At 46.0% G+C, this 12,871-nt stretch overlaps 1 protein-coding gene across 1 annotated transcript; it reads right to left on the minus strand.

Annotated features, from left to right (window-relative positions):
* Window positions 1-1,596: 1,596 nt before the first annotated feature.
* On the minus strand, window positions 1,597-7,915 carry eral1 (Era-like 12S mitochondrial rRNA chaperone 1). The gene is made up of 11 exons (XM_079355629.1): window positions 7,679-7,915; window positions 6,381-6,539; window positions 6,023-6,150; window positions 5,859-5,936; window positions 5,725-5,771; window positions 5,551-5,612; window positions 5,317-5,429; window positions 4,153-4,437; window positions 3,718-3,867; window positions 3,125-3,205; window positions 1,597-2,063 (listed from the first exon to the last, which is right to left on the minus strand). The coding sequence occupies exons 1-11, from the start codon at window positions 7,782-7,784 to the stop codon at window positions 1,941-1,943; spliced, it is 1,332 nt and encodes a 443-aa protein (XP_079211755.1). The 5' UTR covers window positions 7,785-7,915; the 3' UTR covers window positions 1,597-1,940.
* Window positions 7,916-12,871: the final 4,956 nt, after the last annotated feature.

A 12,871-nucleotide genomic window follows, 5' to 3' on the forward strand; every position in this document is an offset into this window, starting at 1 on the left:
AATAAAAAAAGTCTCCTCTGCTTGAATCACCTCGTTCGTAAGGAGTAAAAATAAAAGTTTCAGTTCTCATCAAAGTCCAGCCCGGGGTGATAAGGGTGTGGAGGTCCAGGTTAGGACAAGATAAGACCCCCCCCCCCCCTTCAAACGCTGTCTGGTCAACCCAGATGTCATCACAGTATGCTAATGAGCCAGGGGGGCCTTTAAGTGCAGAAGCCCGGCGTGCAGAGCTGATAGTCGTCTGTGAACGAGCAGCTGTGAAACATGAACATGTGAGAGAGACACGAGACGATCCGAGCGACACGGCGTGCAACGGTGAGTGCTTCGTGTTTGGTTTTTATCCTTATTTAAAAGCAGCACTCTATGATCAACGCTCTCTGCAAGTCTGTAACAAGTCGACCTCCGTTTCCTCTCAGGTTCAGAGCACAGCTGGAGCTCGCTGCCTGAGAGCCGTGATGCATCTTGAGCCCTGGACAGGATATCATCTTATACTGTAAGTTCATTAAAGAGACACTACAGTATAGATGATGTACTATCCAGGGGGTCATTCGCCCTCAGCGACAGAGACGCGCCGAAATACACCGCTCATGCTGCAGAGGGGGGCCGTCAAACCGTTACCATTACTGAGTTCCAGTAATGGTAAGGGTTATACGGCCCTCTCTCAAACTCGCCGTGACCTCGAGGAAGGAGAAGGTCGCTTCATGGGATATTCAGGAGCTTCTGGAGGAGTCTGTTTTAAAAATGTACGTGTGGATAAATGTTGAATAAAGCTCATGATGCCCAAACAAACGACTGTCTTTTATCGAGTACAAAAAAAAGAAAACCCAGCGTGTGGAGTGTGTGTCAGTGTTTGATGGACGACTTTAACGTATATAGTCTAGAATATCTGCGAGCAGCAGTTGGCTTGTCTAAGTGGTGATCTCTGCTGCGTAACCGGCTTGTCTAATCACTGAGAAGCAGCCGGCGCAGAGAGCTGGAGGGGCTGACGCAGCTTCTGTGAGTCGAGTCGAGCCCCCCCCCCCCTGTCAAGCTCGCTTTAGGCCATGAGCTGGTTATTCATCAAGATGCCCTGGATAGAGTAACTACAGAGTTAACTCACAGGCAGCAGGAAGGAATCCAATCACCATTATCTGACCCATTTTAGCATCAGGTTAGTGCTCCATTTTGCCGTCCATTACGGAGGCAAGTCAGCCCTCGGGGGCAGAGCGCCGCTTTGTAAGAGCCAAAAAAGCAGAAGGAGGCGGGAGGGAAGGGGGGAGAAGGCAGCGGAACAAAAAGTGATAGTAGCAGAGGATGGATGGCCACACTTCAAAGGCAGCGGCGAAGGCTAAAGTGATGTGGGAGTGGAGGGAACAGGGGCGGGGGGGCAGGGGGTGCATCAGGGACATTTGAGTGAACATGACTGTGCAGGTTCCATCAGGCGCCAAATGCCCGCCATGTTAAGAGCTCTGAGAGCCAAAGATAAACCATCGGCCTTTTCACAGCTCGCCAAACCTCCCCAGCCATGAACACACTGTCAAACTAGTGTCAAAACATGCGTCTGATGAGCGTCGTGTCATCTTGTTGCCTGAAATACATCACTGCTTAAATAAACTGCAATTATTCACTTCATTCCTCAACTGGTTTTATTTTGCATTCATTTCTCGATTTGACTGATAAAGCCGTGTCAGATTTCTCTCCACCATGATATCAACATGTCCTCTGTTGCATCCCCACATCAGGAGTCTTTATAACGTGTTGTGAGTGTGCATGAAAGGCTGCTGCAGATAAAGTCAGAGGAGTCAAAAAGACGCGTTTCCTCCCGCTGAACAGGAAATGTCTGGTCTGCAGAGGCCACTGCTCCTGATTCCACTCTTCATGTCCGTCCTCTGCAGAGAACAATCCCACCTTTCCACTGTGTCATCCCTTCAGGCGTTTCATCCTTAAAAGTCCTTCCATCATTTTCACTTCTTCAGCTTCACCGTGAGCTTCAGCTTCACTTCCCTGAGGAAGACGCGGCTCAGGTCCTCGCCCGCCTCTCGGGCCATCTGAGCCACCAACTGACCTCCGGCGCCGATCACCATCTTCTACAGAAAAACACAGAAACAGCGGGTGTCAGCGTGCAGGCTCAGACCATTAAATTGTGTGTAAGAACCAGACACCAACATACGACGTAAGAGCGGAGGACTTCTGTACCAACTTTTTTTAAACACGCCGCTGGAAACCAATTCAAAACGAGCGTTCGATTCTTTAAAAGCAAAGACACGTCTCAGTTTGAACATCTGATATGTTGTCTTTATGCTTTTGCCACTTAAACGTGGCGTATCAATGTTCGCATATTGTCATACTAAGTGTCGCTCTTCGAGGATTAGTGCGGCGCTTGTGTTTCCTCTGAACGACCGCAATGAGCACTGAAACTCTAAACATGACACAACACGGACCTTTAAGATCGGCCGATAAGAACCTCAACATGAAAGCAGCTCCTCATAAAATAGAGATTGGATTTCTTTGCTTGTTTCTGTGAGTTCGTCCTGAGCTGAAGGTAAAAGGAGGCTGTCGGTCGTCTTACAGGTCATCGGCCTGAAGTGCTTCAGCTGCACAGATGGAGCTTCAAATATTCTTTCCATCAAATATGCATGGTTCAGAAAAGCTGCTCAAATATTAACGAGGTGAAGAAGACAAGGAAAGAGGGATCTGGAGGTACGAGGGAGCGGTAAGTACATATGGGAAGTGACGGGAGAGGCTACAGGTGTCTTTAAGAGAGGGAAAGACTTGACTCAGACCAGCAGTCACAATCCCTCGTTCTTGTTCGAGTCCAGCAGTGACACTTCAAAGGGAGCTCTCACACGAGGCCCACTTGTCCCGTCCCATGCTGACGCATTATTGCCCCCCCCCCCCCCCCGTCTTCATTCCTCCGCTGGCCTGCACTCGCTCTGCTCCAGGACTAACCGGGCCTCTGGGTAACGCCTCTGAAGACGTCCCCCCGTTACACCTCTGACACATTCTGACTAAAGGCGAAATGTCTCATGGACGTAAACATCACGGCCATCTGAGCAGGGCTAGAGACGTGCTGCAGGTCCTGCCCCCAATGTCTGAAAGGATTGGAAGAACTATTCTGAACCATGAGAGACCAGAGAGCCCATCTTACCATGTGCGTTTCCTTCCTCACGTACACTTTCACAGAAATATCCAGGTCGCCATCTTCTCCCTCCTGCCAGAGTTCAACAGACTGAAAGAAAGCAGAGACATTCAAAGTTAACAAAGTGGAAGGAGGATCCGTCAGCTGTTGGCTGAGAGCAGTGTGGACATGACTACATATCCCAGAATTCTTAGCAGGTGCAGAAGTAGAAGTGAGGCAGGTGGCAGCATCAGGCGCCTCCGTACATGTGAGCTGGTGTCTGCAGAGACTCTGTCCTCTGACTGGATTTTACTCTTCTGGTTGACTTGGGACATTTGTGGGCGGAGCTAATGTGTTTCCTCTAGCCAATGACAGCGAGAATCAAACACTCATGGACGAAGCAGCAAAGAAGAGAAAATATAATCACAGAGATGTGAAACACCAAGCAGATAAAGCTTGTTCTAAAACGAGGGTGACGCTCAGGGAAGGGGGGGCGGGGCTTCACCGTGTGTGTGGAGTGACTTTAAATAAGCTGCAGCTTCGGAGTGGAGAGAAGTGATGGATGCACTCAGCTGCCAGCTTATCTTCACGTGATTGAGAGCGGCCTCTGCATTCTTACTCACCTGACTCAGTGAATATGGCACCTCCTGCGGCAGATACTCCAGAAGCTTCTCTCGGATGATGTTGGTGCAGACCTCCTCTGGACCCTGGTCAGTCAGGACCTCGCTGTGGTACGGCCACAAGCCCGGCTTCGCTGCAACCAGGAAGTAACTCTAGGAAGGAGGAATGAATGTTTGGTAAATATCTATTACTACAGAGAGATGGTGTGGGAAAAAAAAAAAAAAAAAAAAAAAAACTCAACATTTTAATAAAAATGTTTTAATAACAGCCACCAGCTACTGCTGATAAGTTGTCATAAATGTTACAGGATCATATCTCATAACCTCACACAGGGTTATTTAGACCTCGTACAAAACACTGAATCAGTTCTCTCTGAACCTCCAGAACTGGAGCATGCACCCTGGACAGTTCTTGGTTGCTCTGAGCATTGAGTGCACCTTCAGCGTGTCGACGTCCTCTCTGTCCACAGACGACAGCATGAAGACATCCTTGAAATGAGGCCAGCCCCGCTGACCCCTCAGCACCTTCAGCTGCTCTTTGCTCAGCGTGCTGCTGCCCTCAGGCCCGGACCTGTCCTCTTCAAGCGAGGACGCAGAGTCCCTCTTCTCAGCCCACGGAGGCTTTATCACCGGCCTGACACGCAATTTACGCCCATTCACAATTCCACATGTCAGCTCTGCTGTGAAGTCCAACAGCCTTTCTTTGGTCTTAAGCAGGTCCACCTAAAAAAACACAAGGAGGAGCAGTAGTGAACACATCTGTAAGACTCCTCAGCACAGGTGAACATAGCCTTTCAAATATTTAAGTTGGAGCAAAAACACTCTTCTGGAGCATAGACTGTAAATATAAGTTGATGCAGCCGTACGCGTGTACATCACCCGTCTGTTCCTGCAGGGGGCGCTGGAGTCCCATCGATGGTGGAAATGATGTCTCAGCCTAACATTCAGTCAACCTTACGACAGACTGAGAGCTGGACCTGAGGCGGGTTTTAAGCCTCCTGACAAACAGCTACACCAGTCAGTCAGGTCAGCAACACGCCTTATTGTGAAGAACTCTTATCCTTCATCAAATCAATAACTTGAGTGTAACTGTCTAATGTTTATTAAGTATTGGACGTAATGAGACATTGTCTTGTGCGTTATTGGAATCCTGATCGTAGACTGGAAATAAATGGATTGACGACTCCACTGGAATTTGTTCATTGCATCGCCTAGAGCACGAATCCAGATGTAGCTCCATACCTCGCACCTTAGCGGTGACTGGTGAGCTGTTTGGTGCATGTCACGCCAAACAAGGTGAAGCCTTTTGTTGGCGTTGCCATCGGACGCGGAGTTGGTCTGCTTTCGGTTGGACAGGCAGCTGCCAAACACCGGCGGTGCTGGTGCTAAATTATTGGTTTTCCTTCACATTCAATATAAGCTACTGGACCGGGCGGCTGTCAGATTAGACCCCACTCCCCACCTTTCCTGTCCCTCTTAATCAGTCCTATCCAATAACGCCTCATTTATCATAAATGACTTAAAGCTTTAAATGTGGAGCTAAAAAGACATGTTTTGTTTGTTGAAACGAAACCTGATATCGTAACCGTATCATATAGTTACCTTATTGAGGACCAGGATCGCAGGGATGTCAGGGTGCTGAGCAAGGCATTTGAGCACCTCGAAGTCCAGCCTGCTGCACATCCATCTGTCGGCCACGTCCACCATGACGACCACTGACAACGACACAGTTCACACTAAATACTCAGCCTGAAATCAAACATGAACAAAAGCATGCTGGAAGAAATCTGCAGCTCAGGTGGGACGATAAAAAGCTGAGAGAAATCGATATCATACCCAGATCTGCTTCTTTCACTGTCGTCCAGGGATCTTCGAGCAGAGACTTCTCTAACTGGTGTCTGTGGAGTTAGAGGGTCCAGTTATACGATACGCTGTATAATTAAAGTGTGCCGACACACTTCTGTGAAAGACTCAAACGTAAGGAAGGAAGGAAGGAAGGAAGGAGGGCACCTTTTGACTTTCGATTCAGTTGTGAGACCAGGAGTGTCGAGTAAAATCTAGGACAAAGACAAACCACACGTGCAGTGAGAATTTTAAATGCATGTAGAGACGAGATTAAAAAAACAGAACTCTAAAGCTCTTACTATCTGTGTGTCATCCTCCGTCAGGACACCGAGGGCTCTGGAGCGCGTTGTGTGGACTTTCTTGGACACTGCAAACACCTTAAAGACAAAAAAAAGAAACACTGATTGGAAAGACTGAGCATCCCCTCCTCTTTAGTGAGACAAAATTCAGTGGAGACGTTTACCTTTCTGCCAAGAAGCTGATTGGACAGAGTGGACTTCCCTGCGTTTGGCGCACCGATAATGGCCACTTTCAAAACCTTTGAGTTTTCCGGCTGATCTGGATTTCTCAATAACAAAGAAAACTGCTCCGCTGAAACAAAGATTAGACGGAGAATATATATGTGACATTACAGCGGAGACGAAAAGGAACCAGAGTGTAAAGTAGGAATGCAACAACTCTCAGTATGACTTTTAAGCATTTGATACGGCATCCACGGTTCAATGTGTGCTTTTGAATTGTGTACAACGAGCTTCCATGTAAAGTATTTCTCAATTGGCTGTTTGTGTGATTGATTGATGTCAATCTCAGTGTCTCATTACCGCTGTCCGGTGGAACTGAGGCGGGCTGGCGATGGATGCTGCCATCTTCCTCCACTGCTTTGCCTTTCATCAATCTGTTGAGAAGAACCTCTGAAGATATGAAACAAGCTGGGGTCAAGTTGAATCCTGTCCGCCTTCCTTGGCCGCAGGCAGCATTTCCTGTAAAAACAATAATGACAACATCTACGTCACTTCTCCGGCAGGGGAGACACGACTGCAACCCTGCCTTCATTTCTGCCCCCCACTTCTCCTCACTGCCTCAACTCAGTGACGCTAAATTGCTTCCTGCAGATTTAGACTTTTCTATTTCACGGCCGTCAGTTGTGGAGAACGACAGAGTTTAAGGAGACGAGCTGAGTGCTTGTTTTTTCTGTTCCTACTTTCTCCTTTTTCAAACTGTACAGCTCCGCCCCCTTCCCCAAGGTTCAAGTTCGTTTTGGAACAAGCTTTATCCACATGGTGTTTCGCCTCACTCAATGCAGGGCTGCATGTATTTATGCAGCCCTGCAGATAACTATTTAATGACTATTTCTGCCCACCGAGATACAAACATTATTGAAACATGCCAACAAAAGCATCTCTTCTTCTAAAGGAAATTAAAAGAATTGACCTTAAACGGACACATGCTACAGAACTTTCACAGCAGTGTCATTGAACGCATCTCAGCAGCTTGTCTGGTCTGGTCATCTCACTGTGCAGGAGAAAAACCCTAAAACACAAGTGTTTGTAGGATGATTGTTTTCAGCCTTCCAGCTTTAGAGGATATTTATAGTGATCAGCTCACGTGCCCTCAGCATTTCCAGGGACCCCCGAGTCATCCTGCTAACTGTCTCTTTGTTACTCAGATGGTTGTGCTCTATTAGTCCCGTCATGTAAACAGTTTCTTCCCACAGCTTTTAACTGTTTTTTTCTATATCATTTTAATTGCTGTCTGTATGTAATGAGTGTAAATTTTGCAGGACTCCCTTGAAAAATGTGTTTAACTGCAATGGGACCTTTCCTGGATAAATAAAAAATAAAAAAGTGCTGTCCATGCTTTTTTATTTCTGTACTGTCCTGGTTCTCATAGAACAGGCGCTTTGGGATTTTAGTGTGTGTGTGTGTAGCTAGGACCTTACTATCTTCAAAGCCTGGGTTCGGATCTGAGTAGACCTGTATGTGGTCTATATCACCCAAAATCAATTTAGAATCGAAACCAGTCCCTAATTATCAAAAACATTTAAGTGTCACGTTCGGCTTGTCTCATGTTCATGTGTGTCCTTACATCCTAAAATAATACAAAATAAACATTTTCTCACCTGTCGTTAAAAACCATGACGCACTTTCTTGTCGCGCGGATACGACGGCTCGTGCGGAAAGGACAGCGGAGCCTTTGAAGACGCGCGCGCACACTCTGAGAGCCATTGAGGTATTTATAGATATACACGTTTTATTGAAACAGGTATTAAATAGTTTAATGTCCCAGAGGTGAGCCGCTGTTTACATTCACATTGCCTGCAGGGTGCCACCATGTTGGTTTGACCACAGAGGAAACAACACTTCCGGTCTAAAGAGGGTTCTCGTAGAGGTCTTTTCTATAGGTTGAAACTAGACCGCCCCCTCGCGACCAGTGTTTGAACTACATCCCTCATGCTCTGAAACAATTCCGACAAACCCCTCTCCCATGACATAATAGTGAGTTTGGAAGCAACAGTGACTTCAGAGAACAATCTGATCTTTCTTTATTTTATGGTCTAAATTATTTCTTTATTTTTGTTATGTGTTTTTTTTTAAAAAACAAAACAAAACCCCCCCCCGTAAAAACCAAATTCCCCCCTGGGATTAATAAAGTATTTCTGATTCTGATTCCAGCCTGGGTTGCTGCGTGGGGGAGAAAAGTTGCTAAAATGCTACTTTAATTACAATTTATTTATATGGCCCTTTTCATAAGAGCATGCGCCCGAAGTGTTTCACAAAAGAACAGACAGGAAGGATTAAATCTGGGACACTGGTAGCATTGTGGTTAGTGCACACCAGGCTGTCGTCCTCTACGCGGACGGCCTGGGTTTAAGTCCGACTTGTGGCTCCCATATTGCGTGTCATTGTCTCTCTCCCAGATTTCTGTCAGTCAAGTCTGAGATGTCTGTGAGTGAATAATTGCAACAAACCAAGCAAATTAAAGGCTGAAGCTGGAGCAGCCTTCACACCTTTTAGATGATGGCCCTCCTAGCTCCACCCACACGCCAACTTCAAGCACCTGCAAAGAGCAGACAGGACTGAGAGAAGAAGCAGGTGACAGGTGAGAGGATCCACTCATTCTCAGTTTTAAAGACGGAAAATAAATAAGAACTTGGAGAATTATAGTAATTTTAAGGTCATGGCAACTGTACCCCCAAGTCTCTGTGAATCTGAACCAATGAATGAATGTTTAAACTGAAATAGACACCCTTTAGATCATTTATTATGAAGGATATTCGTCTGTCATGTTACATATTTAAAAAGTCAACTTTAAGCTTCTACTTGACTATGCATGATTTCACACTGAACCCTCACTAACTCCCTGAGGCCCCTGTTTGGGAGTCACCAGTCTGCAGGAGGAAATTCAGATGCTTAAACCAGCTCATCACAATGCACACACACACACACACACACACACACACACATATCTGCTGACATGAGCCGCTCACAGTTTATAATGGATGACAGAGCTCAAAGGATATGTTGGCTCTGGTGATATTGTCTCTGTGAGGGTGCTGATTCTATAACCACAAATCAGATTGCAGATGGCAGACTCTTCCTCTCCCTCTCGTTCCCCTGAGTACACAGAACAGAGCTCATCCCTGAGGGGGCTCGAGCACAGTTGTGACAATGATGCAGAGGATATAAATTGAGCAAAGCAATATGCCAACCTCTGGGATTAAAAACAGTGCATGCTGGCAGACATTCATCCTGCAACTCCTCAGTGCTAATTTACAATGAGGAGCTGATGTGACACTGATAACGGTGAGGTGTGTAAGGTTAATCACGAGATATTTTGCACATTGATTGATTACTGTAACGCGTTGTTTTCTTTCTGTACGGCGAAGCTGGGCAGAGCAGATGTCTCCCCGTAGTCCATCAAGCTCGTCGGCTGTTTGTTAGTCCTGGAGGACTTGCTCGGGGCGGAACAAACACCTCCACTGGGGGGGGATGATGAAGGATATCAGGTAGCTCACAATCTGTCATCATCAAACTCTAAGAGCTCAGCCGCGATGCAGGAAGAGCAACAAAAAATGTAGCTTTTAGCAGACACTTAGGATTCTGCCAGATTCCAATTGAACCAGAAACCAAAAAGGATATTTGAGGATCACTAATGTTTGAACTTTCTCTCTATCTGCATCCCTCCCACTCTCTCTCTCTCTCTCTCTTTCTCTCTCTCCCACTCCCCCCATCGCTCTCTCTCTCTCTCTCTCTCTCTCTCTCTCTCTCACACACACACACACACACATACACTCTTCCTCTCCCTCTCCCTCTCTCTCTCTCCCCTCTCCCTCTTAAATTCATTCAAGGCCTTTTTCCCTCTGGGCTTTCCTCACATGGCCATTTCACGTGGGAGTGTGTTAGAGTTCTTTCTATGACTGCATTAACTTTGGCCTTCAGAAAGAGCTCTCTCTCTCTCTCTCTCTCTCTCTCTCTCTCTGTCTCTCTCTCTCTCTCTGTCTCTCTCTCTCTGTCTCTCTCTCTCTGTCTAAAAAAAAGACAAAAAGGCCTTGCCTGCAGACCATTTAATCATAAGCTGTAGCCCACTTTGCCACTTGAAGTGCACTTGCCAATGAGATTCATCGCGGTGTGATGGAAAACCTGCCTCATGCTGCAACGATTCGACATGCTGTTGATCTGTTTTCCTGTCACTCTTTTTTGTTATGATAAACATTTTTAATGCCCTTTTCAAACATTTCACCTTTTTTAAAGGTTTATTTTTGGGCTTTTGATGCCTTTTATTTTGATTTTTTTGCAAGACTTTAAACACCTGGTGTAGTTTACAGCTCTGTGACTTAAAGGAAGAATGTGTTACTCCTTCATGAGAACGCCAGTGGAGGGGAGTTGGAGGTGTGTCGGTGTAGGACAGTGGAGGCTTCAGAATAGCAGAGGTGTGGCCAAACTGCAGTTAGCTGTTTATTTTAGTTTTATGCTGGTGAACATGACAGTGTTGGAGACATCTACTAGATCAATAAGATAAAACAAGACATATGAGTCGATCGTACACGACTTTAAAAGAAAAAACAGCAATATTTGCAGAGGTGTGTTAAATATACATATACATTTCAGGCCCATGTATAGGTCCAGATCATTTTCAAAAAAGCAGAAGAAATATAAATGCAGGATGTCAATAAGAGTTAAATTCCTAACAGTTCACAGCTTGAGACATTTTCAGCGTTGTCTCCAGAAACACGGAAGACTTTGTGTCACTTAAAGTTATTAATTTTTTGGTTTTTAGGATTTTACTTGTTTGAGCAGGCCCATTAGTGGATGCTGCTGTGTGCTCTGTAATGTGCTTTAACCACAGTGAGGGTCACCAGCTGAAAAGTTTGGGAAACCCTGAGCTACACAACGCTATAATGGGGTGGATGTTGGAGTCTCCCGAGGCAAGACATAAAAATGATGATGCAGAAGTGGCGGGCGAAGCGACAGAGTCCTCGATACAACGCAATATGTCTCATGATCTGTCGTTCTATTAATGCTATGTGTGGTTCAACAGAATCACAATCTGAACTACAGAGTGGAGAAGAACATACTGGAGAACAGGAAACAGAATGCAGCAGGTTCGTTAGAGTACAGAGATCATAGACAGTCTATGGTTGTGCAGCGATCACAGGGAATAAACGTCTCCACCCCCTTGCGGGAGGGGAATTTTCCTCATTATGTCCTGCTGCGTTCTCACATCAGCTCACTCTTACTCTCTGCAGAATAAATACGAGGAGGCTCGAGGAGAAGCTCCAGGTGAAGTCTAAATTCACATGCAGCTCACCACAGAATCGTCTTTTCATTGTTTTTCAAGTGTTTTGTGCAGGTGTGAAAGCACTTGTAGTTCATAATATGTTTAACTGTTAAAAGAGAGAGGAGATGGAGCTTGTAGCTTTAACTCTTTCTCCTATAAAGTCCCATATACTGATGGAAGCAGCCTGACCAAATATGTTGAAGAAGGTTTATAGTTCTCGTGTCCAACTGCTGATATTTGGCTTGCACCAGAGAGTAGCCTAGTTTGCTGAGGACCTTGTCGACATGTTTCTGTCATTGAAACAGAACACTTTATATAGATAGAGAATAAATCCTTGTGTATGCAGCATTTTCTGCAGCTGCCACCCCAGGAGGTCAGATGCCGACTTTCTGCAACTTCAGGATGTGCCTCCCTCCTTAATTTTCTGGAATCAGACATGCAATAACTGGCAGCTTCTGCACTCAGACTACTCACTGGCTGCTCACGAGGAATCACAAAGTTCATGGAATAATAAATACGAGCCATGGGGCATGTCAACACCGAGCAGAGGTGGGGAAAAACAATCTGTCAGAGCGTCAGAGCATCCATCACTCCATCACCGCTGATTGCAGTGAGAGGCGTGATGCTGCACAGCTGGCTGATTGTCTATAAACCAGCCGCTCCTCAACTTTCTTCACGCTGAGGACTCCAACTCAGACAGGCTATTTGTGAAGCATCCCACAGATTAATGAACGGCTGGATGAGTTTCCACGTTTGATAAATGAGAAAGCTGGTGAGCGTTAACTGTTGGCGTGTGTCGTGACGCCGCTGAAGGTCGCCCAAGGTCCCCTGGATTCAGCAATCACTGCTCCATACGTCCCCGCTCTGTCTGCGTTCTTTAAAAAGAGGTGATTTAGCTCCCAAACTACCCATATAGGTCACAGCGATGCTCTGATTGTACAATCTTTCGCTCCGTGGGGGAGAAAAAACTTTTATTCATTCTAGACTTGCAATCGATGTGACTTGTCTGTGAAGTGGATCAATAAGGCCCCTCTTTGAAATCATCAATCACGTCGGTGGTGAATTTAAAAAGCGTAATTAGGAGCAGCGTCCTTAAACATCCTGTATTGACGTCTTCTTTGGTATGGAGAAAGACACCATTCTGCATCATTAACTTTGTATTATTGCCTGATGGAGCCTGCTGCTGCTACTTCCCCACCTGCTGAACTGGGAGCGTAGTGTGTGATTGGGCTTTCACACCATATTCTCCCTTTCTTTCATAGGCTGATGGGGGAAGTGAAGCTTGCAGGCCTTGAATTGTCAGGAGTATTGTAATAAGCTTGGTCCTGTACTGGAAGCCTGCAGGCAGTGGAGTTATACTGCACAAAGATTTATTTCTGGAATGTTTGCAAAGCTGAACATGTGTAATTTTCCCTCTACAATCAAATGATTTGATTACTTTTGTGCAGCTTCTAATCTGACATGACGTTCGCACACGCTCCCATAACTTGCCACAGTCCTCAGTGTCGTCCATCTGTCTCCCTCTGGTAATAAA

This window comes from Symphodus melops (genome assembly GCF_947650265.1).
Source record: "Symphodus melops genome assembly, chromosome: 11".
In the NCBI taxonomy this organism is placed as follows: Eukaryota; Metazoa; Chordata; class Actinopteri; order Labriformes; family Labridae; genus Symphodus; species Symphodus melops.

Excerpts from the sequence above, each read along its gene's own strand:
- eral1 (XM_079355629.1), bottom strand. The coding sequence starts at position 7,784 with ATGGCTCTCAGAGTGTGCGCGCGCGTCTTCAAAGGCTCCGCTGTCCTT. Across the intron at positions 6,151-6,380 it reads CTCAGTTCCACCGGACAGCG|CGGAGCAGTTTTCTTTGTTA; the intron begins GTAATGAGACAC and ends TCTTTGTTTCAG. Across the intron at positions 2,064-3,124 it reads TGAGGAAGGAAACGCACATG|AAGATGGTGATCGGCGCCGG; the intron begins GTAAGATGGGCT and ends GTTTTTCTGTAG.